The sequence below is a fragment of the Aspergillus ruber genome, assembly GCF_000600275.1.
Source record: "Aspergillus ruber CBS 135680 unplaced genomic scaffold scaffold00002, whole genome shotgun sequence".
In the NCBI taxonomy this organism is placed as follows: domain Eukaryota; kingdom Fungi; phylum Ascomycota; class Eurotiomycetes; order Eurotiales; family Aspergillaceae; genus Aspergillus; species Aspergillus ruber.
Window position 1 is genome coordinate 1,355,816 of NW_024467298.1, and position 18,448 is coordinate 1,374,263.

At 49.3% G+C, this 18,448-nt stretch overlaps 10 protein-coding genes across 10 annotated transcripts; 4 read left to right on the plus strand and 6 right to left on the minus strand.

Annotated features, from left to right (window-relative positions):
• Positions 1–293: 293 nt before the first annotated feature.
• On the minus strand, positions 294–2,802 carry EURHEDRAFT_408542 (MDR family MFS transporter). Its single transcript, XM_040780856.1, has 3 exons — positions 2,235–2,802; positions 2,148–2,177; positions 294–2,091 (listed from the first exon to the last, which is right to left on the minus strand). Exons 1-3 carry the CDS (start codon positions 2,553–2,555, stop codon positions 538–540), a joined length of 1,905 nt encoding a protein of 634 aa, XP_040642956.1. The 5' UTR covers positions 2,556–2,802; the 3' UTR covers positions 294–537.
• A 235-nt stretch (positions 2,803–3,037) lies between these two features.
• EURHEDRAFT_408544 (EF-hand) lies at positions 3,038–4,179 on the minus strand. Its single transcript, XM_040780857.1, has 2 exons — positions 3,211–4,179; positions 3,038–3,158 (listed from the first exon to the last, which is right to left on the minus strand). Exons 1-2 carry the CDS (start codon positions 4,061–4,063, stop codon positions 3,136–3,138), a joined length of 876 nt encoding a protein of 291 aa, XP_040642957.1. The 5' UTR covers positions 4,064–4,179; the 3' UTR covers positions 3,038–3,135.
• Positions 4,180–4,769: 590 nt separating this feature from the next.
• On the minus strand, positions 4,770–5,831 carry EURHEDRAFT_446677 (putative short-chain dehydrogenase/reductase family protein; the record flags this gene model as incomplete). Its single annotated transcript, XM_040783624.1, has 2 exons — positions 4,770–4,896; positions 4,951–5,831. 2 exons carry the CDS (start codon positions 5,829–5,831, stop codon positions 4,770–4,772), a joined length of 1,008 nt encoding a protein of 335 aa, XP_040642958.1.
• A 250-nt stretch (positions 5,832–6,081) lies between these two features.
• On the plus strand, positions 6,082–7,647 carry EURHEDRAFT_133927 (gamma-glutamylcyclotransferase). The gene is made up of 6 exons (XM_040777748.1): positions 6,082–6,382; positions 6,457–6,488; positions 6,565–6,614; positions 6,679–6,683; positions 6,741–6,825; positions 6,879–7,647. Exons 1-6 carry the CDS (start codon positions 6,288–6,290, stop codon positions 7,401–7,403), a joined length of 792 nt encoding a protein of 263 aa, XP_040642959.1. The 5' UTR covers positions 6,082–6,287; the 3' UTR covers positions 7,404–7,647.
• On the minus strand, positions 7,624–8,256 carry EURHEDRAFT_512527 (RNA recognition motif domain-containing protein; the record flags this gene model as incomplete). Its single annotated transcript, XM_040786073.1, has 5 exons — positions 7,624–7,661; positions 7,751–7,881; positions 7,944–8,050; positions 8,109–8,181; positions 8,237–8,256. 5 exons carry the CDS (start codon positions 8,254–8,256, stop codon positions 7,624–7,626), a joined length of 369 nt encoding a protein of 122 aa, XP_040642960.1.
• A 627-nt stretch (positions 8,257–8,883) lies between these two features.
• Positions 8,884–9,804, plus strand: EURHEDRAFT_374334 (uncharacterized protein; the record flags this gene model as incomplete). The annotated part of the gene is made up of 3 exons (XM_040778625.1): positions 8,884–8,968; positions 9,039–9,162; positions 9,213–9,804. The coding sequence occupies 3 exons, from the start codon at positions 8,884–8,886 to the stop codon at positions 9,802–9,804; spliced, it is 801 nt and encodes a 266-aa protein (XP_040642961.1).
• A 3,399-nt stretch (positions 9,805–13,203) lies between these two features.
• EURHEDRAFT_374335 (uncharacterized protein) lies at positions 13,204–13,738 on the plus strand (the record flags this gene model as incomplete). Its single annotated transcript, XM_040778626.1, has 2 exons — positions 13,204–13,278; positions 13,328–13,738. 2 exons carry the CDS (start codon positions 13,204–13,206, stop codon positions 13,736–13,738), a joined length of 486 nt encoding a protein of 161 aa, XP_040642962.1.
• A 473-nt stretch (positions 13,739–14,211) lies between these two features.
• EURHEDRAFT_374336 (uncharacterized protein) lies at positions 14,212–14,643 on the minus strand (the record flags this gene model as incomplete). The annotated part of the gene is made up of 2 exons (XM_040778627.1): positions 14,212–14,306; positions 14,370–14,643. 2 exons carry the CDS (start codon positions 14,641–14,643, stop codon positions 14,212–14,214), a joined length of 369 nt encoding a protein of 122 aa, XP_040642963.1.
• A 434-nt stretch (positions 14,644–15,077) lies between these two features.
• EURHEDRAFT_374337 (translation initiation factor eIF2 subunit beta) lies at positions 15,078–16,294 on the plus strand (the record flags this gene model as incomplete). The annotated part of the gene is made up of 4 exons (XM_040778628.1): positions 15,078–15,089; positions 15,284–15,395; positions 15,463–16,077; positions 16,128–16,294. 4 exons carry the CDS (start codon positions 15,078–15,080, stop codon positions 16,292–16,294), a joined length of 906 nt encoding a protein of 301 aa, XP_040642964.1.
• Positions 16,295–16,752: 458 nt separating this feature from the next.
• Positions 16,753–17,698, minus strand: EURHEDRAFT_446517 (AIM24 family protein; the record flags this gene model as incomplete). Its single annotated transcript, XM_040783611.1, has 3 exons — positions 16,753–16,965; positions 17,031–17,419; positions 17,491–17,698. The coding sequence occupies 3 exons, from the start codon at positions 17,696–17,698 to the stop codon at positions 16,753–16,755; spliced, it is 810 nt and encodes a 269-aa protein (XP_040642965.1).
• Between the last annotated feature and the right edge of the window lie 750 nt (positions 17,699–18,448).

An 18,448-nucleotide genomic window follows, 5' to 3' on the forward strand; every position in this document is an offset into this window, starting at 1 on the left:
TGTGTCAATCTATCTCGGTCTTCATCCATTTGAGATGGACCACCTACACTCTCATTGCTGGTAACTCTCTTTTCTTTTCTCTATCTTTTCTTCGGATTTCTATCTTTCTTTTAACCATTGCCTTCTCTACACACTGATTACTCTTGTTGACATAACATGCAAGTATCAAGCATGTGAAATTCAGGATGACTTTTTTTTCCCTTCCCTTTCGTTTCGTTTCGTTTCGTTTCGTTTTCTTCGTTTTCTTTCGCTTTATTTCTTCCTGTTGGTACTTTAGAAGGCATGGATGTGGTTATCATTACTATGAACATAATGTATATAAGGGTTTTATCCAAGATAGGGTTTAACAATGCATTGCTTGCATAGCAACAACTGAACTTACATAGTACCGTAATGGACACGAACTTTTGATAATTAAATTTAAATAGCATATGGGATATCTAGAAGAAACAACTTTTTTAACCCAGGCCGAGCCAATAGTACTACCACGCCAGCGCGATAGCTTCCTTGAGCACAAGAGAAGTCCTAGTCAATGAGCTAAGCACCCCCCTTCTCTGCAGCAGACTCATCCTTCCCCTTCTTCGCCCGTTCCGCAGCGAGAATCTCCTGTCTAGCGCGCTCCTGCTCCTCAAGTCCGGTCTTCGCAAGCGTATGCGACTTGCTCAGCGTCACGGGCCGAATGAAGAAACTAACAATCAGCGCGAGGCCGATAACAGCCGTGTAGAAGATCCACAGACGACTGAGCACGTAGGTGAACGTTTCGAGGACAGCGCGGCGCTGTTCCGGTTCAAGAGATGCAATGAGAGGCTTGGAGGAACCCGAGAAGGAATTCGCGAGTTTCTGCGCGGTCTCAGAGCCTACTTTCCCGGAGAGCGAAGAGGTTTGTTTTCCCAGAATGTTCTGGTAGACGACTGTACCCAGGACGACGGCCATGGAGGCGGAAGCTTGGCGGATGAAATTGAAAGTTGCGGTTGCGGTTGCGACATCTGCGGAGTGGATGTTGGCCTGTAGGCCGACGAGGGGGGATTGGAAGATTGGTCCTACACCGATACCCGCGATTATTTGGAAGATAATGATGCGCGGCCAGGAGGCGTAGGGTTGTAGGTTGATGAAGAGGCCGTAGCCGAGGGTCATGAAGATGAGGCCTGCGACGATAAGTTCGCGGTAACGGCCCGTAATTTTGATGATCGCGCCTGTGGCGATGGAGGTGAATGAGAGAGAGAGGCAGAGAGGGAGGACGTAGACGCCGGAGAGGATGGGGGTGGCTTGGAGGACTGTTTGGAAGTAGAGGGGGAGGTAGTAGTTTCCGGCGATGAAGGTGAAGGAGTGGCAGAAGTTAACGGTGAAGATACAGATGTTGTGCCAGTTATTGAAGAGGCGGAGGGGGATGATAGGGTATCTGGCGAGCTTCCATTCGTTCATCATGGCGACGACCCAGGTTACCACGCCGAAGACGATTAGGCAGATGACTGTGGGCGAGGCCCAGGGGTAGTCGATGCCGCCAAATTCGAGGCCGAAGAGAAACATGAGGGTTCCGCCGATGATGAGAAGTACACCTGCCCAATCGATGCTGCGGATGCCGGCCATGAACGGCGTCTTGGGGGATTCGATCTTGAGGAAGAAGAAAAGCGCCACCAATGACACGCCGCCAACCGGCAGGTTCAGCCAGAAACACCATCTCCAGGTCACGCTGGTGGTAAAGGCACCTCCGATAATGGGTCCGAGGGCACCTGCAATAGCCCAAATGGCACCAAAGATACCGTAGTACATAGGGCGTTGTCTGACACTGAACAAATCCGACACGGAAATGTTGGCCAAGACAACGATTCCACCACCACCAATACCCTGAATCGCACGTCCAGCCAACATCATAGGCAGGTTAATAGCCAGGGCGCAGATCAAACTAGCGATCAGGAAGACGAAATTGGCCAGCAGAATGACGTGCCTTCTGCCCCAGATGTCGCTGACTTTACCCCATAAGGGGATACACGACGCATTGGCGAGGAGGTATGACGATGCCATCCATGAGTAGCCACTTTCACTGGCGCCGAAATACGCGGCCATAACGGGGAGTGCGGTGGAAACAATGGTCTAAACCGTTATTAGCATGTCCCTTGGAACAGACATGCGTAGGGTAGGGAACGTACCATATCCAAAGCCGCCAAAAACAGAGCCAACTAAATCCACGTCCCGTCAGTCATCAATTCGGCTACTCTTCAAAAACGAGAACATACACAAAGCGCCGTCATAATAACCGCAATCTGCTTAGTCCCCAGCTGATTCGTCTGCGACTGTGTCCGATCCAGCGGAGCACCATCGCCATTAGCATTCTCATCGCCATTAACCGGCGTGTCTGGAGGCGATTCTCCCGCCTGCCCTTGTAGCTTTTCCTGCTCTCTCCGTTGAATCGGGGTCGTGGACATATCGGTTGGGGTGGAAGGTGCGGTGGTCTGTCGGGACGAGGATAGCTCGGTATGTGACTGGGCGAAGACCGGTTTGGTCAAGTCGGACAGGGTGTGGTTGCTCTCTCTTGAGGGTGGGCGTCCCGACATCATGGATTGATATCCTTCCTGAGGAAATATGTTAAAGGTGTGGAAAGAATGAAAAGGGGCGAATCTTGTATTCTTCCGTTTGGTCGGAGTTTTAATTCTGGCTATCGCCGAGAAAGACGTTTTCAGTGGAGAAGTCCGGCTTGCTCACGGCGTCTTCCGATGTATGCAATATATATAAAAATAAACAAAGGGTAATGAGAGAATGAAGTTGAAGAGTTTTCTTTACAAGAACACTTTAAATGTATTCCGGAGGCAGGGACTAATTATATCTTGGCCTGCACTATGCACTACCAATAACGCGTGATCGCCAGGAGAAGCGCCGAGTGGGATGTCATCTTGCTGGACTTGTTTCAACCTGATTGCGCATGGCTGACAGTAGACGATCTGTTTCGTCGGATTTAGGTGTGTTGACGCTGGCTTTTGCGCTTGAGCGTTTGATACGTGTGTTAACAATGCAGTTGTTGCAGACATATACATACGGGTACGCGGACATTGCTACAGAGAAATGCCGTGATCAATTTCTATGGATGAGTAGGGGTATAAAACTATCGGAATAAAGAAACACTTCCATGCTCAACCAACTTTAGTCTTGTAGTTGTATGATTTCTAGATATTCCGTCAGTCGGTTCAGGAATCGGTCAATGCAAACAGCGCTCACCTGTCAAAAACTCTTCGAAGCTGACCGTTACATAACCGTCTCGATCATCGTCATACCGCTTGAACACATCCGTCATTCGACGCAAGCTAATGCACGCCTGGACGAACAGATCAAAGCTCATACCCAGCTTAGCCGGTCCCATCATCGCGGATGAATTCCTCTGGCGACCCTTGCTCTCGAATGTTGTAAACAGCACCGTCACAAATGGTTGACTCAACCGATACCCAAATGCGACCAGCGACTTCTCAAACTCCTGCAAACTAATGCGCCCGCTACGATCTTCGTCGAACCGGTCGAACAGCTCCCGCCATGCCGCTAAATACCGCCACAATGACACAAATTCGTCGAACGAGATGGTCCCGCTACCATTCCGGTCGAACATGCGGATCATCATCTTCACAGTCTTCGGATGAAATGAGGTGTAGTCGCCATTGACCAGAGCAGAGCCCAGCTCCATCTCCGTCAGTGCGCCCGAGTGGGAGACATTGGCAGCCCGGAACAAGGGAAACAGCTGCTGCGGGTCATTGCTGGCGACAGACAAGGGAGGAGGCTGTGGTGATTGTGGTGGACGCGACGCCGGTGGGGGTCGATTCCGAACCGGATGCGCTGGTGGTGGTCCGAAGCCGTAGTTCTGCGGCGGGGGAGAGGGATGGAGGGTATGCGAGGGGCGGTATTGGCTCGGAGGTGCGCTTACTGGCGGGCGCCCGTTGTGTGCTGGATGTAGGGAATGTGACGATGCTGACGAAACCGGAACTCGCGGGGGAATACTGCTAGAAGAGGAGTGTGGTACTACTGGGCGAGCGGCTTTTGGCTGAGCTGGATGCGATGGTCCTGTTTGCATAGCACCAATCATCTGGGCGACCTGTAATTTCGGTTCAAGTCCAGCGATCAGTCGCGGGGTTCTTGCTATACAAACTCCGGGTAAGCGTGGGATGAGGGACGTACCTGTTCCGGTTCTGCGTGTCTGTAAATCCCCCAATCCCACAGTCAGCAATTACCCATATTCTCCGTTGATCCAATATCCACTTACGCCGGCAGCGCATCGGGGTTATAAGATTTGTTGTATGCCATGACACCGGCACAAGAACGTTTTAAGTTTGACGTAACGGTGCGGCGACAAGGCGACGGAGCTTAACTGAGTCTCTGATAGAGGAGAATACAAAGAAGTAACCAGGTAGAACAGGGCGAGACTAAAATACTCGAGCCAGGAGCAAATAAAACAGAAACAAGGTTGTAAGGAGTCCGTTCAGGAGAGAGAGAGAAGAAAGAGCGTTTGTTCGTTCGTCGGAGCGGAGCCGTGGGGCAAGTAGCTGCTGCCAAGAGAAGATATTGGTTTTTTATTTAGCTGTGTGAAGTGGCTGAGAGGAATGACATGGTGTATGGTGATGGTATATTATAGAAAAGAAACAGAAAGACGGGTATCACATAGTGAGACCGAGTGACTTGTACGGCCCACGGGTTCATAGGCGGAGCGGAGGCTCTTTACTCGGTATACTACCCCTGCGTTCAGAACAATTACACTCAACAGAAACCATACTACTATATACACACATTGGGTATCAATTGGGCTCTCCAACAATTTCCTCCACTTCTCCTGCTTGCTCAATCAAAACCTGTAATATCTCTTTCCACGCCTTCTCCTGGAACTGCCACCCCTCCGCCCCAGTCGTCAACGCATTCGATTCACTGCGATGCGTTAGCCTGCATTAGCCAGGGGAAATATAAGAAAGACAAACATACTCGAGATAACCATCACTGCGCCAACATCGCCCGTGCGATTCCACGCCCTGGTATGTCGCACTGACCAACGATCGACTGCCTTGTTCGCTCGTTCGTGCCAACAGCTTGAACTCGAGCCATGCTGCTGATCGCTCATGGATCCGGTTGTATTGCCGTCCTAAAGACGATGCACAGAAGCCCGGACTCACTGTGTTGATGATTACCGGGAGAGTTCCGTTCTCGTGTCGTACTCGATGGGCGGCCATCTTCAACATATATTCTAGAAGAAGCTTGGAGATGGCATATTGCATAGGCCCGGAGAAGTTGCTTCGGTTGTTCACGTGCTCTAGAAGACTGCCATCTGTCCGGAGATGTGTAGGACGAACCCGACAAAACAGCTGACTAGACACAACTGTCAGATGCGTCGCGTGCGATGTACTCGAGCTATCGCGGAGTTTGGGAAGTAGCAGAATTGCCAACAGCGCAGTAGACAACGTATTGACCTGCAAGGTCTCCTCCCATCCCTCGGGGGAGACTGTATAATCCCGATTCCACAGCCCAGCATTCAGCACGGCGACATCCAACTGGCTAAGCTCTGTGTCGACACGGTCCGCAAAACTCTTTATACTCTGCCAGCTGCTCATCTCGAGCTCCCAGATTCGAATGACGTCCGGTCTATTTGTGCGTTTCTCAAGTTCCGTCTTGACTGCATCGCCTCGTTGCACATTGCGACACCCTATGATCAAAGTTTCCACGCCTTGGCTGAGAAATTTAATGGCTGCTTCATATCCAAGACCGGAAGTGGCACCTGTCAAGAGGATTGTCTTTCCGGCAAAGGAAACATCTGTGGGATCCTTTGGCGGACTATACTGTGACCGCAGAAGACGGAACAAGCCTGTCATGATGGATATGATTGTGGAAAGTAAACCGAGCATACGTCTGGTTCAGGAACGTATCGACTCTGGAAGTTTATGTCAAATATCAATTGCCCTGTATGTTCCTGTTTGTATATTTCCGTGAAGACCAATCGCCTATGATGCAAAGCTTAGATAAATCATATCCGTATTGGATCTAATATAGTTAACTTCGCCGCCTCATCTGTATTCCCTAATGAGATAGTAGTACTCACTAGACAAATGAACAGTAGACATATATGACCAAGAAGAAACAAGAATTGCGCAAGACGAACAGCGCTGACGATGTACGATGACACGGGAACAAACAATGCAAACAAGAAGCGTGCCTAAGGATCTCGGCTGTCAATCATCTCGATCACCTCTTTTTGTCAGATAGCTGACTCGACATTAGTCAACCCAACTAAGGAGGTCATTATCTGGCCTCACTTGAGATATTTTAACATGGCAGCTGAAACAGAGGAAAGGCATACGACAACAGAAGGCCGGACATGGCGAAATTACTTTCCGAATGGGGATCTCTGGGTGTTTGGCTACGGGTAAGTGTATACATAAGAGCAGAATATCCCGAGCTCGGATACTACATGAATAAAGCATACTGAGAATTACACAGGAGTTTGATCTGGAAGCCACCACCGCACTATGGTATGGAGTAGTCTCTCAACATGAGATGACATGCATGGCCTTTGAAGGGAAGACCGGATTGCTGATGCTAGAGCAGACCAGAGAGTGCCGGGGTATATCAGCGGTTACGTGCGGCGCTTCTGGCAGGTTGGTTTATTCCTGGTTGTAGGCTATTAGGCGGTTTATGCTGATTGTGCTTCATCATTACTAGGCTAGGTATGCGGTGCTCATGGATATCTGTTTTTCCATTGATCAATGCTGAGATGGCAACAGTACGGACCATCGCGGAACCACAGAAAACCCCGGACGCGTTGTAACTGTGATCGAACGGGAGTTCTGGGAGACATTAGACGATCCAGTATGTCGTTTTATATCTTGTAATCTAAGCTCAAGAAGGTGTTAATGAAACAGCTCGCACACCTCGAAGTCCCATCCTCATCATCCAAAGCCGCAGTCTGGGGCGCAGCATATCACATCCCAGCGTCCCACGCTGAAGAGGTCCACGACTATCTCGACGACCGTGAGATAGACGGCTACACGGTTCACTACACGCCGTTCTATCCGACACCTACTTCCGCTACATCGGCTGATACCCCGACTACCCCCATCACCTGTATGGTGTACATCGGTCTGCCCACTAACCCGCAGTTCCTCCGTGAGCCGGCCGATCGGGAGCCGCAGAGTGTCGCAGACGTGATTAGCACAAGTTGCGGAAAGAGTGGGAGGAATGCTGAGTATTTGTATCTACTTGAGAAGGCGCTGGATGGACTGGGACTGGGGAGTGCAGACGTGCATGTTACGGATTTGGTAGGCCATGTGAGGGCCATTGAGAAGGAGGCGGCAAAGGTTGATGAGGAAGAGGCAGAGAAGGATCTAGCGAGGTCGCTTTCTATTTCTAATGCTGAAGCACATGAAGATCTCCCTAGGACAGAGTGATTTTATATATACGAAGCAGAATCTACGCTGAATGAGAGCACGACAATTCATAGCATTATATCATCTCAATGAGAAATACAACCGAGATCTCCCGTCATTAATAACAAATTGTGATCCATATCCATCGAATTATTTCGCGTTCCTTTTTTAAGCGCCCAGCAGCAAGACCGTGTTCGCACCATTTTCGATATTCTACTTAGCAGCAGCAACAAGTTACCGCTTAGTATCCACCACCGTAACCAGAGTTGTAACCACCGCCTGGAAATTGTCAGTCATTGCTCAATAAAAGCCGCACAAAAGACGAAAACAGTAGGGGGGAAAACAAAAATAAAAATATTCAAACGTACCGTAACCTCCTCCAGAGTACTGAGAGTCTTCACCTCCACGGCTGTTGTAACCGCCGCGACCTTGGAAGCCTCCGTTGCTGCGGGGGGGCTTGTCGGCCGCCTTGTCGACGCGAATGGTACGGCCGTCGAACCTATGCAATGTTAATATCTTCCAGGTCTCCCTGTTCGCTCAATAAAAAGGATTATAACGTACTCCTGGTTGTTCAAGGCGTTCATGGCGGCATCGGCATCTTCCTCGGCAGCGAAACGGACGAAACCGAATCCACGGCTGCGGAAAGAGTCACGGTCCTTGACAACAATCTGCAGAGAGTTAGTAAAGGCAAGCAATGAACACGAGGAGTAAATTGAGAGCACTGACAGCTTCATCAACGGCACCGAATTGCTCGAAACCTGCGCGGAGGGATTCGTCAGTGGTGTGCCAGGAGAGGCCGCTATTTAGTGTCAGTTTGAAAATTTCAGAGATAGTCGAGACTGGATAATGCAGACCCGACAAAAAGTTTGGCCATTTTTGTTGTGTAGAGAAAAGAAGTGATTAATTATTGAAGAGAGAGAGAGAGAGAGAGTTGGTTGAGAGTGGATGGAAAAAGGTGAAAAGCGGGTGGTGAGAGAAAGAAAGAAAAGAGAGGGGAGGAAAAAAAAAAGGAAAAGAAATGATACGAAAGACCAGGATGTCCCAATTGGGCAGAAATGTGTGACAGTCAGATTTTGGTGGTTTGTCTTCCAATTATCTGTTTTAATAGTATAGCAATCAAAGCTCACTTGTATTTATCTAGTATTGCCCATATTAATTGGGTATTGTTCTCTTTCACATAATAATAATCATCGTTACCCCTCCATGCCCCAGCTATAATCCCTCTTATGAGTGACTTTTAGCTGTATTTGTGGGCGATTTTAGAGAAAAAAGTCTTCGGTGAATGCTTGACTATCTGTTGAATTATACTACTAAATACAATAAGACATCGCCGTGACCTGCCACTATTGAGGATGCCTGCCGTTGATACTAGTATAGGTAGCTGCCTCCTAGCGCGCCTCCCCAAATGGCTCGACAGCTATCCACCAACAAGCACACTCGTTCAATCTTCTTTTGAATTCTATATCATTTCTCTCAGCAAACTCGCGAGAACCGCGGCCCAATGGACCAGGACAGCTCTTATTTCATCCGAAAATGGTTGCAAGATGCCGAGGGAGGTCGCTGGACTCGCATCGCCAATGGACCAGGTACTCCCTCTACTATCACTGCATCTATCATCGTTACCTGTAATGTCTAGCGTACTAACCAGACAAACAGACAACATGCTCTTCTCCCCACGCAGCCCATTTGCGCGCCTGAGTGAAGCCTCCGGGGCGCAGATATTCGATCGTTCTTTCCAAACACCGCAATCGTCTCCCGAGCCTTCACATCTCAGAGCCCTGTGAATGAAGCCGTGAACTCGAGAAAAGGAGCACGTAGATACGAGCGCAGACCTCAGCGCAAAATCAGAAACGATCGCAATGAGTACAAGGGACATGACCGTCGCGCAAATCCAGAGTGTCCAAAGAAAAAGAAGACAGCCAAACAGAGTCGGAAACAAACTCTGAGTCATGATTTTCATGCGCCAAACATGTCTCAGACACGGCTGGCTGTATGTGCAGATTGTCAACCTTTTGAGGTTGTTGCTAACTCTGTGTTAGCTCGCTTCTCGTCCGAACATGGGGATATTCGGCAAATGACGAACGTTCTCCCTATCAAATCTCGCGAGTGTAGACTTCTTGCTTCTGGGTTTATTGGTCCATCTCACAAAAGTCTAGTACCCGACCTTACGTTCTCGGAGATGAACTTCTTGTCGAGAAGATCACGGTTGAATCTGAATGAATTGCCAGCAGAAGAACAAGACAAAATAAACAAAGCTACGCGAAGGGAACGCGACTCAGAAACGCAGGTCCCTCAATACTTCTCCAACCACTATTATGACGAAGTTCCTTCCACGGTGTATGCAGACGCAGATCAATCCGCACCCTTGCTACAGCTCTCCGTCAAGGCTATCGCACAGCGCTACACCATACACTTGGTCTGAGTGATTGTAGGGAAAACGCCTCGTCTTGAAATTGTACAAAAAGCATCCTGTGTACCGACTTGAATCAACACGTTCATGATGAAGAGAAAGCAAGCAGAAGATACTGGGATCTCGACGAGCTGAAGCTAATTTTGAAGATATGCCAGCAAACACGTAATGAATCTAGAGCAAACAAAGAGCTGAAGACCTGCGATTACTTGAAAGGAGACATCAGCCAGACGAGGCAGACGACGCACCCAGAAACCCTAAGAAACCAAAGCTTTCCAACGCTGTCGCCTCTATTCAAAAGAGGCTCTCTTCTCTAGTGTCATATAACATGAGCGTAATATCCCACGGCACGTACAGCGAGGACTAGGCACATATACTCCAGAACTGTAGAAAAGCCACGATCAAGACCACCATGAACTTGAACTTATTCCAAAGCAAGCGTGCTCCTCGGATCATCGTCTAATTAGTCAAACCTACAACCCAGCCATCGCCCGTACCAGAATCCAGTCAAACAGGAACATCGACGGCGCAGGCCCTAACGAGATAGACCTGGACGCTGAATTCAACAGCATAGTTCACACCTGCTCAAGAGACACGGCATGCAACAGGGACGAGGGCATGATTACGAAGGACTTGGACGCGGTATACGACTCAATAGCCTTGGACGACAAAGATCCAGCACATGGGAGACTTCCACAAGCACCAATCAACCAGACTACCTCTTTCCCACCCCAGACTGTTCGACGTCACTGCACTATAATGGTTGGAACGCGTCTTTGCCTCCTGGAATCACCAACCACAGTTTAGGCAACGGTTTATGGGCCGCTCACCGACTGCATACATCACAATCCAAGACGAAAGCGTGCGGGCCACGAGTAATTCTATATATGACGCATGGAACGGGTCTTCACAGCCCATAACGTCTGCAGTTGGCATGGGGGCTATTGCATTTGGGCCTTCGACTGAGTTTTGTTGGCGACAGAACACATTGCATTGATCTGGTCTGCAGCTGTACATTTCTGATTAGGGCAGCGCGGCTTGGTGCAATTCGAGTTGGAGGTAATCGTTTATGTGTGATACTTTGACAGCGAAATTGGTCTTATATAGTTTCCTTTCCAACTTAGAGACTATCCATTCGCGGAGAATCTCTGCAAGTACAGTAAAAAATGGCCAGGGACACTCAAAGTAACGCCTGCACGCCAATGGGAGTGAATGTGAGCTAATGGCCCATTACGAGGTAGATCAAAGAGGAGAGACGGAGTTCCAGCGCCGCACTAGGTATTAGTGGTTCTGGTATGTTGCATGCGTCCCCGCGGAAAGCAATCAAAGTTAAGAAGAGCGAAACGACAGCTGAACGCAAGATACCAGCACATGGAGGCCGACCACGAAGAGATGTAAAAACGGAGAAGACGACAACAAAAGTGATTCCAAGTGAGGGTTCGCGAAATTATACGGTGTTGAGTACTGTTGTGCATTTGGAGGTCTGGCGTTCACATCAACACAGTGTACGCAGGCACCAAGGCCTTTCCCGAAGGTTTGATGCTAAGAAGACAGTGTCTGTGAGAGAATCAGGTTACACTAGGCGCAGAAAGCCAGATGCTGATGGAAGGCGAGCATTGGACGAATGACATTGCTGACTTATCTTCTTATAATTATTGTTAGTATCAACATGTGGCACTGGAGGGTGGCTTGAATGGACGAATGATCATGGGCTATTTCATGTATGATAGCAAGAGAAAGACCAAGTACACTGTTCCAAGCCTTCTAACATTTTCGTATCCCGATCACATCTCAAACCACGCAACAAGCCACCGTATCCGCAGCTTGCGTAGCTGATACGAAGCCACGTCTTATGTGCATACTGTAGGGCAGGCTATACCCCAAAATCCCACAGGTAAAAAAAAGTCTGACTCAGGACCTGCATGCATCGGTCGAACAGCACGTGAAAGCTTTAGATCAGCCTGTCCGTCCAGAGTGCGACTCGAGTCTCGCCGATTATAGAGTATGAGCCGAGTCTTCTGTACCGAGTTACTATGAACTTCAGCAGTAATGAGTAATAAACAGTGATCGCCTCACGATGTACATCAAAAAGCCATATTTAGCAGGGTTATAACTGCACATAACCTATTTAGGAAGGTAACAGGAGGCTCCGACCTTGTAATGTAATCGTCAGTAATATTATCCAAAGAAAAACAGATTATGCAGAAGGCTGCGAATTCTCATTTCTGTAGTACTGTATCCTACTCTGCACACCATGCATGCCCCTTTTCTCTGCATGCTCCTGCAGAGACACTTCAATTAACGCACAGGACTGTTCAGCCGGCACATGACCATTGACTGGGGCACGTCGGCTATCTATGGTCCCCAATTTGCAGTTTATGGCAGGGATTGGTGCCCGGCTGGGCGGTTGGTGGCCTTTGTGAGTATACAACAGGTGTCGAGTGTTCCAGCCTTGTTCGGCGTTTATGGGGGAGTCGTGTCGATCATCCATGTACCGAACGTTCGGTGCATGGCACACTCTGTACTATACTTGCGGAGTACTCCGGACGAAGGATTGGACTATCGTGTCCTTATGTCCTTAGTCATAGGGAGGGGATTGTAGTTCGTAATGTCGGAAATTAGCGGATCGACAGATGTCAAGCGGAGAATGTGTTTGTTCGGTGATATCGGAAGCCTTGGCTTAGTTGTTATTCTGTCTAACCTACGGAGTACTTATAGACGAGCACGACATCCTAAACCCACGCTGATCAGGCTGTGTTTGCAGAAATTACGGCTATGACCGGATATCTTAGCGAACTAAGCTGAAGAGTCAACACGAACACGCAGACAACAACTTGGTCTCTGCACGTAATGACTGCGCTCGACATGAACGATCGTTTCAGACCTGCAGCATGGATTCCCCGTGCCCTGCAGATCTTGGGCCAGAACGCTACGGGATTCGTGGTGATCGGGCGGTCAGGAGCAGATGATGCTCGCGACCCTAGTCAACCGCGTGGCAGTCCGTGTTCCTGACCCTGGAGAGACTTACGATGATGAAAATAGTAGCGACATACTGGACTTGAGGTCACTTACCCCATGCGCTGGCCAGTACACGGTGCGTTGTATGCCTGGACAGTATGCCTTGTGGTAATCATGCCTGTCAGATGTGGTATTGAAACCAGTACGGCGGCCTTCCTCTGGTGGTCTCGGTCGTTCCTCCCATATAAAGGGCGCATCTGGCTGGGCAAAGGCAATGACGCCTCGCTGCCAAAATACTTTCAGTTTAGTCTTATGTCTTGTGTGCAGTCCCGGCCTGGATATCCCCTTCTGTGTTGCTAAACTCATGTAAAGTTCAACCTCGTCCTTTGACGTTCCTGTTTTGCTGACTTTTCCAGATCGGTTGAGTAGAAGACCCTTCGAGGGCTGCCCAAAATGAAGACAGCCGGAGATAGTACGAATCGTTTGACGGTGTCCAACTTGGAACAACACGGCGAATTCCTGCAACGGGTATGCTAATTCAATCCTTCCCGGAACATGGCAGTCTAACATCTATTAGCAGGAGTCCAACACCAAAACAGTCCCATGGGCCGAAAAAGTCATCAAGGACGAGCAAATCCACCAATTCTACTCGCAATCCCACCAAAGAACTCTCGAGCGCCGGCATCCGCAAGACGCCATCCGTGACATCCACCTCGCCGCCACTAGTATCTCGAGAACAGATCCATCAATTGGAAGCCTCAAGCTCTTCGAACCACAGCAAGGGATGTGCCTTGAAGAGCCGTTGGAACGCTTCTTGACGCCGGACGGGTGTGGTGGTCCGGATGCTCGAGCTGCATTGAGAGAGATGGGGTACTCGTTTGGGAGTATGGATGGAAGGGAAGAAAGGAAACAAATAGCCCAGCAGAGGGCTGAGACGGTGGTCAAGATGAAGGCCAGGGAGCGGGCGGTAGACAGTCGACGAAGTTGATGAAGGGTAGGGTCACATAATATCATGGCACAATATGACATGCGTGTTCGGGAGATACAGGCGTTTACTAGATGCTTTCATGCTTCGTGGTCATGTTCTGATGCAAAATGTTCAATTGGGTATATAGACAGCTTGTCTCAAGTAGCGTTTTTCACCTGCTGTTGCAAATCGATATTCCCCTGCCAATTTCATTTTCTTCTGCACTTGACTTGGTGACACTTATTGAACACCGACTGTTGAACCGGCTTCAGAACGCTCCCTGTCCCAATAAGACAATTCAGCTGTGGTTCAATCCCCAGCTTCAGAATGATCAAGACGCGCCCAAACGCCATTAACGTTGAAGTCCAAACATGGTGTGAAGTATTTAACTGGGTATAGTGAATGATATGGACAGAATTGCGGAAAAGGTAGATACTCGGATGGCGAATTATGGCACGACTTGCGCATAAATAGGCGTACTCGAACCGAATAACTTAAAGTGCAGCCATGGCTCCAGTTCCCTTAAAGGAAGCTTGGTTGTTCACGACGACTTCGACGGGGTACTTCCATTGCATGAATCTGGTCCAGCCTGCAGCGAGCAACCGGTTAGTACCCTTGCGATTATGATGACCACAAGAGACAGAAGACATACTCCAGTAAGCACATTTCCTCCCCAAGTACTTCCCCACAAACGGCACAAGAACCATCGACAAGAGCAACTCCAGCTGTTCAATGCTCTCTCTCCACTCCTCCTCCGCATCCGAGTAATCATCTGAAAGCGCATCCAGATCCGAGCTCGAAGTCGATTCCGAAGGCAGAGAGGCAACTTCGTCGTCCGAGCCGTACGAATACCTATCAACCGACGGCACCATGTAGCCAGATGCCCCGAGAGGCGATGGGTTGGGGGCGGCGGGTTCGGCGGCCATGATGGAGTGATTGACGGAAAGCACGAACGAGGGGGCGGGGTACGACGGAGATATAAAACCGTGAAAGTTAAGCAGTGGCCTGCCTACCGCTTGGTTGAAGATCGAAGCATGCGCTGAGGGCTGAGAGACCCGGACTGATACCGACGACGCTAGTGATAAATACTGTATATCGACTACTCTGTTGATAGTATGGTCGACTTGATGTAATCCAGGAGGGTCACGTGCCGTATGGTAATCGGGTGACGATACGCTTGACTCAGAGGTCACGTGCACGAGAGCGAGTGACTGGGTCGCCTTTGAGACGCCAAAAACGGTTCGATTCACACAGTTCAGAGAGATTTCGCTGTGAGGGAAGTATAACACTGAGCTACTATTCTGAACTTCAACTGTGAGTGACTTTGTACCACACCACAATAACTTATCATAAATACACCATGGCGGAGGCTGTACGTATTTACCGATGGTCCCTCCCACATTTTCTTAACGCGAGCCTTCACAATTCAGACCCCTCGGGCACTACTACCACGTTGCCACGCATTCTCCATTTCTTCTTGACTGCCTTGGTCTTGCGCTTATAGCAGACTATCTTTTTCGCTTTCTTTTTCTAACTTGGTAACCTCCGATCTAACAAGCCGAACAGAAGCAACGCAAGTCGGTCGCTTTCAGCGAAGGTTCAGTCATTATGGATACGAACGGCGAAGTCACAGAAGCCCCCCAGGCTGTTGAGAAGCCTGTCGAGGAGAAGCCCACCGGTACGTTATCCCACACTGAATCACTTGGGCGGAGCATGAGTTCTAATGACTATCGGACTATATACAGGCGCGGACGAGCAAGTCGACGAAGTCACCGAGATGTTCAAGGGCCTGTCCAAGAAGAAGAAGACGACAAAGAAGCCCAAGGATGAAGGCGAGGGCGACGAAGCCGCAGCTACCCCCGACGGCGAGTTCGACCCTACCGCGCTGAAGAAAAAGAAGAAGAGGACTACCAAGAAGGCCGACACAGGCGATTTCGAAGCCAAGCTGGCCGAGGCCGATGTCGCGGAGCAAGGTGCGGACGAGAAGGACGAGATCCCCGAGGGCGACCTTGAAGCTGGCACCGGTATCTGGGCCCACGAATCGACGCAAGCCATCCCGTACTCGCTCCTCGTCAACCGTTTCTTTTCCCTCATCCAGAGCCACCACCCCGACATGCTCTCCAGCGGTACCAAGTCGTACAAGATCCCGCCGCCTCAGTGTCTGCGTGAAGGTAACCGTCGTACCATTTTCGCCAACATTGCCGATATCTGCAAGCGTATGAAGCGTTCGGACGACCACGTTATGCAGTTCTTGTTCGCCGAATTGGGTACCAGCGGAAGTGTCGACGGTGCCAGACGTTTGGTTATCAAGGGTCGTTTCCAGCAGAAGCAGATTGAGCACGTCCTCAGAAGATATATCGGTATGCAATCCTTTCTCCCGTTTTCTTTTTCTTCTTACTAAGTGATACAGTCGAATACGTTACCTGCAAAACCTGCCGCAGCCCCGATACCGAACTCAACAAGGGTGAGAACCGTCTGTACTTCGTCACCTGCAACTCGTGCGGTTCTCGTCGTTCGGTCGCCGCCATCAAGACTGGTTTCCGTGGACAGGTCGGCCGCAGAAAGCGCCAGGGTTAAACAGTTGGTCCGGTGGTTATCTTGCTGGATGGTGGTTGTCATTCCCATATTCTCATTTGGTTGTTACTTTTCTTTTTATTTCCCTGTCGTATAAAGATTTCTCTTGCTTCTTTTTTATCTGTTATTATGATGACGAGGGAAACTTCATGGTTTAGATGATGATAGTTTGATGGTCTGAAAAGCAAATAGCCAAAAATTTAAACGATTTGAAGACTTAAACATGGGTTCGTTGTCTTACATTTCCCAATCCGGCTCTTGACGGGGTATCCAAATACCCAAAACTAACATAGACATAAACCAAGAGGATCCTATTACTGTACTATTTCACAACGTCGAGAAAACACCAAAAAATCGAATCAAAAGAGGTATCAAAAGAGCTAAACACAGAAAAGAAAAGAAACAGGAGGGTATATGTATCCTGGTAATCCAGCCAGGGAAAATGAGATAAAAGATGCACTTCAGCGATTGGCCTTCTTCAAGTGGGCCGCAACGTCCTGGATCTTGCGAGTCTGGTAGAAAACCGTGCCTGGTCCCATGAACCTGCAAGCAAGGCCCTCACGAGAACTAATCCCGGAAATAATACCCCCGGAAGCTACACGCTCGATCTTGTACTGGCAATTCCAGGCTACCAGGTAACCATTGTCGATTGTAAATGTTTCGCCATCCGCGATCTGTATATCATTAGCATATCAGTCCACATGGCTTCGCATAGACCGGGAAGGGCACAACAACGTACTTCTTTCTCAATGACTCCCCCGAGACCCTGTACAAAGAGGGGTCCCCAACCACGGAAGGTATAAACGAAGAAACCTTCACCAGAGAACACAGCTTGAAGAAGATTTTGCGTTTGGTAGTCACTATCGACTGCGTGTGTCGCAGCTAGGAAAGCGTCTCTTCCAACCTTCCATTCGCTTGTAAAAGGTGGATCACGACCTTTCACAGGATTGGGCTCGACAGTATTAACGCGAATAACTCCAATACTACCAAGGGAGGATGGTGCAAGCATCACTTCTCCGTTTCCAGTGATCTTTGATTTGCCGAATCCGCTTCTCGTGAGAAGCTTCATCCATGAAAAGGAGAGCTGGCCTCTCAAGTTCATACTGGGATCCATAGCTACCATTGCCCCTGTCGTTCAAATTAGTTAACATTAGATGCGATAAAGGGCACTGGCTTAGAACCAAAGCATAGAGGCATACCTGGTTTCGCAATCAATGGGACATCTCCGCCCAGTTTCACGGTCAAGAGTGAACCGCTGTCATTGTTGGTGGCGAGGTAAGAGCCACCATTATAGACTCCAGTGATGTCTTTAGGAGTGTACCCTTCCTCGAGCTTTTTGGTAATTGCCTGGGATTGTTTCAATCCCTCGACATACGGTTTCAGTTGCTCTTCAACCAGTTTCCTCATTCTCTCCTCTTGTTGTTTCTCGTCCGTCGAGTCGTCCCTGCGAGAGTCCTGTGATTGTGGCTGCGTCGTTGCATAGTCGTCGACTTTGGCGGGTGCTTGCTGCTGGAAAACATTGTTTTTCTCATCCCAGGATTGGTCAGTTGATGTTACAGCGGTAGGCTGTCCGTGTTGAGAGTATGCATGCTGTTGGGGTGGCTGTTGATAGCCGTAGACGGAAGGGGAGTTTGAAGGAGGCGGCTGGAGGGGGTAATTCTCTGCAATAGAACATGAGACTCTGTTCATCGTTCAAGGTTGTGCCACTATCCGGCTTCTATCAAGGGACATACTCAGCTCAAAGGCAGCTGGAGATATACATATTAGTTATGGTGATAGCGATCCCATTGGAGGAATGAACGTACCAGTATGAGCCTGGTTCGCATACGGTTGGTAAGCCACTTGCTGAGCCATAGTGATCGGAGGCTCGTCGCAGATGAATAATAATAGTGAGCTTCTGTCCGATCAAGACAGTAAATATTGCTGTTACGGCTTCGCGTCAGGATCGGGTGTCGTCTCTTCTGGAGAGAGAACGGCAGAAGCGACCAATTTTAAATGCATCCTGAGAATCCGAGACTTGAGGAGACACGAAGGATCGACTGTGACGAAAGTTGATGAGGTGCATTGATTCGACGCTTGGTGCTCTCCTCGGCGCTTAGAGGCCCTTCTTCAGCGCATGTGTGGAGATGCTCATTGGCTGCCCTCGATGTGCTCACA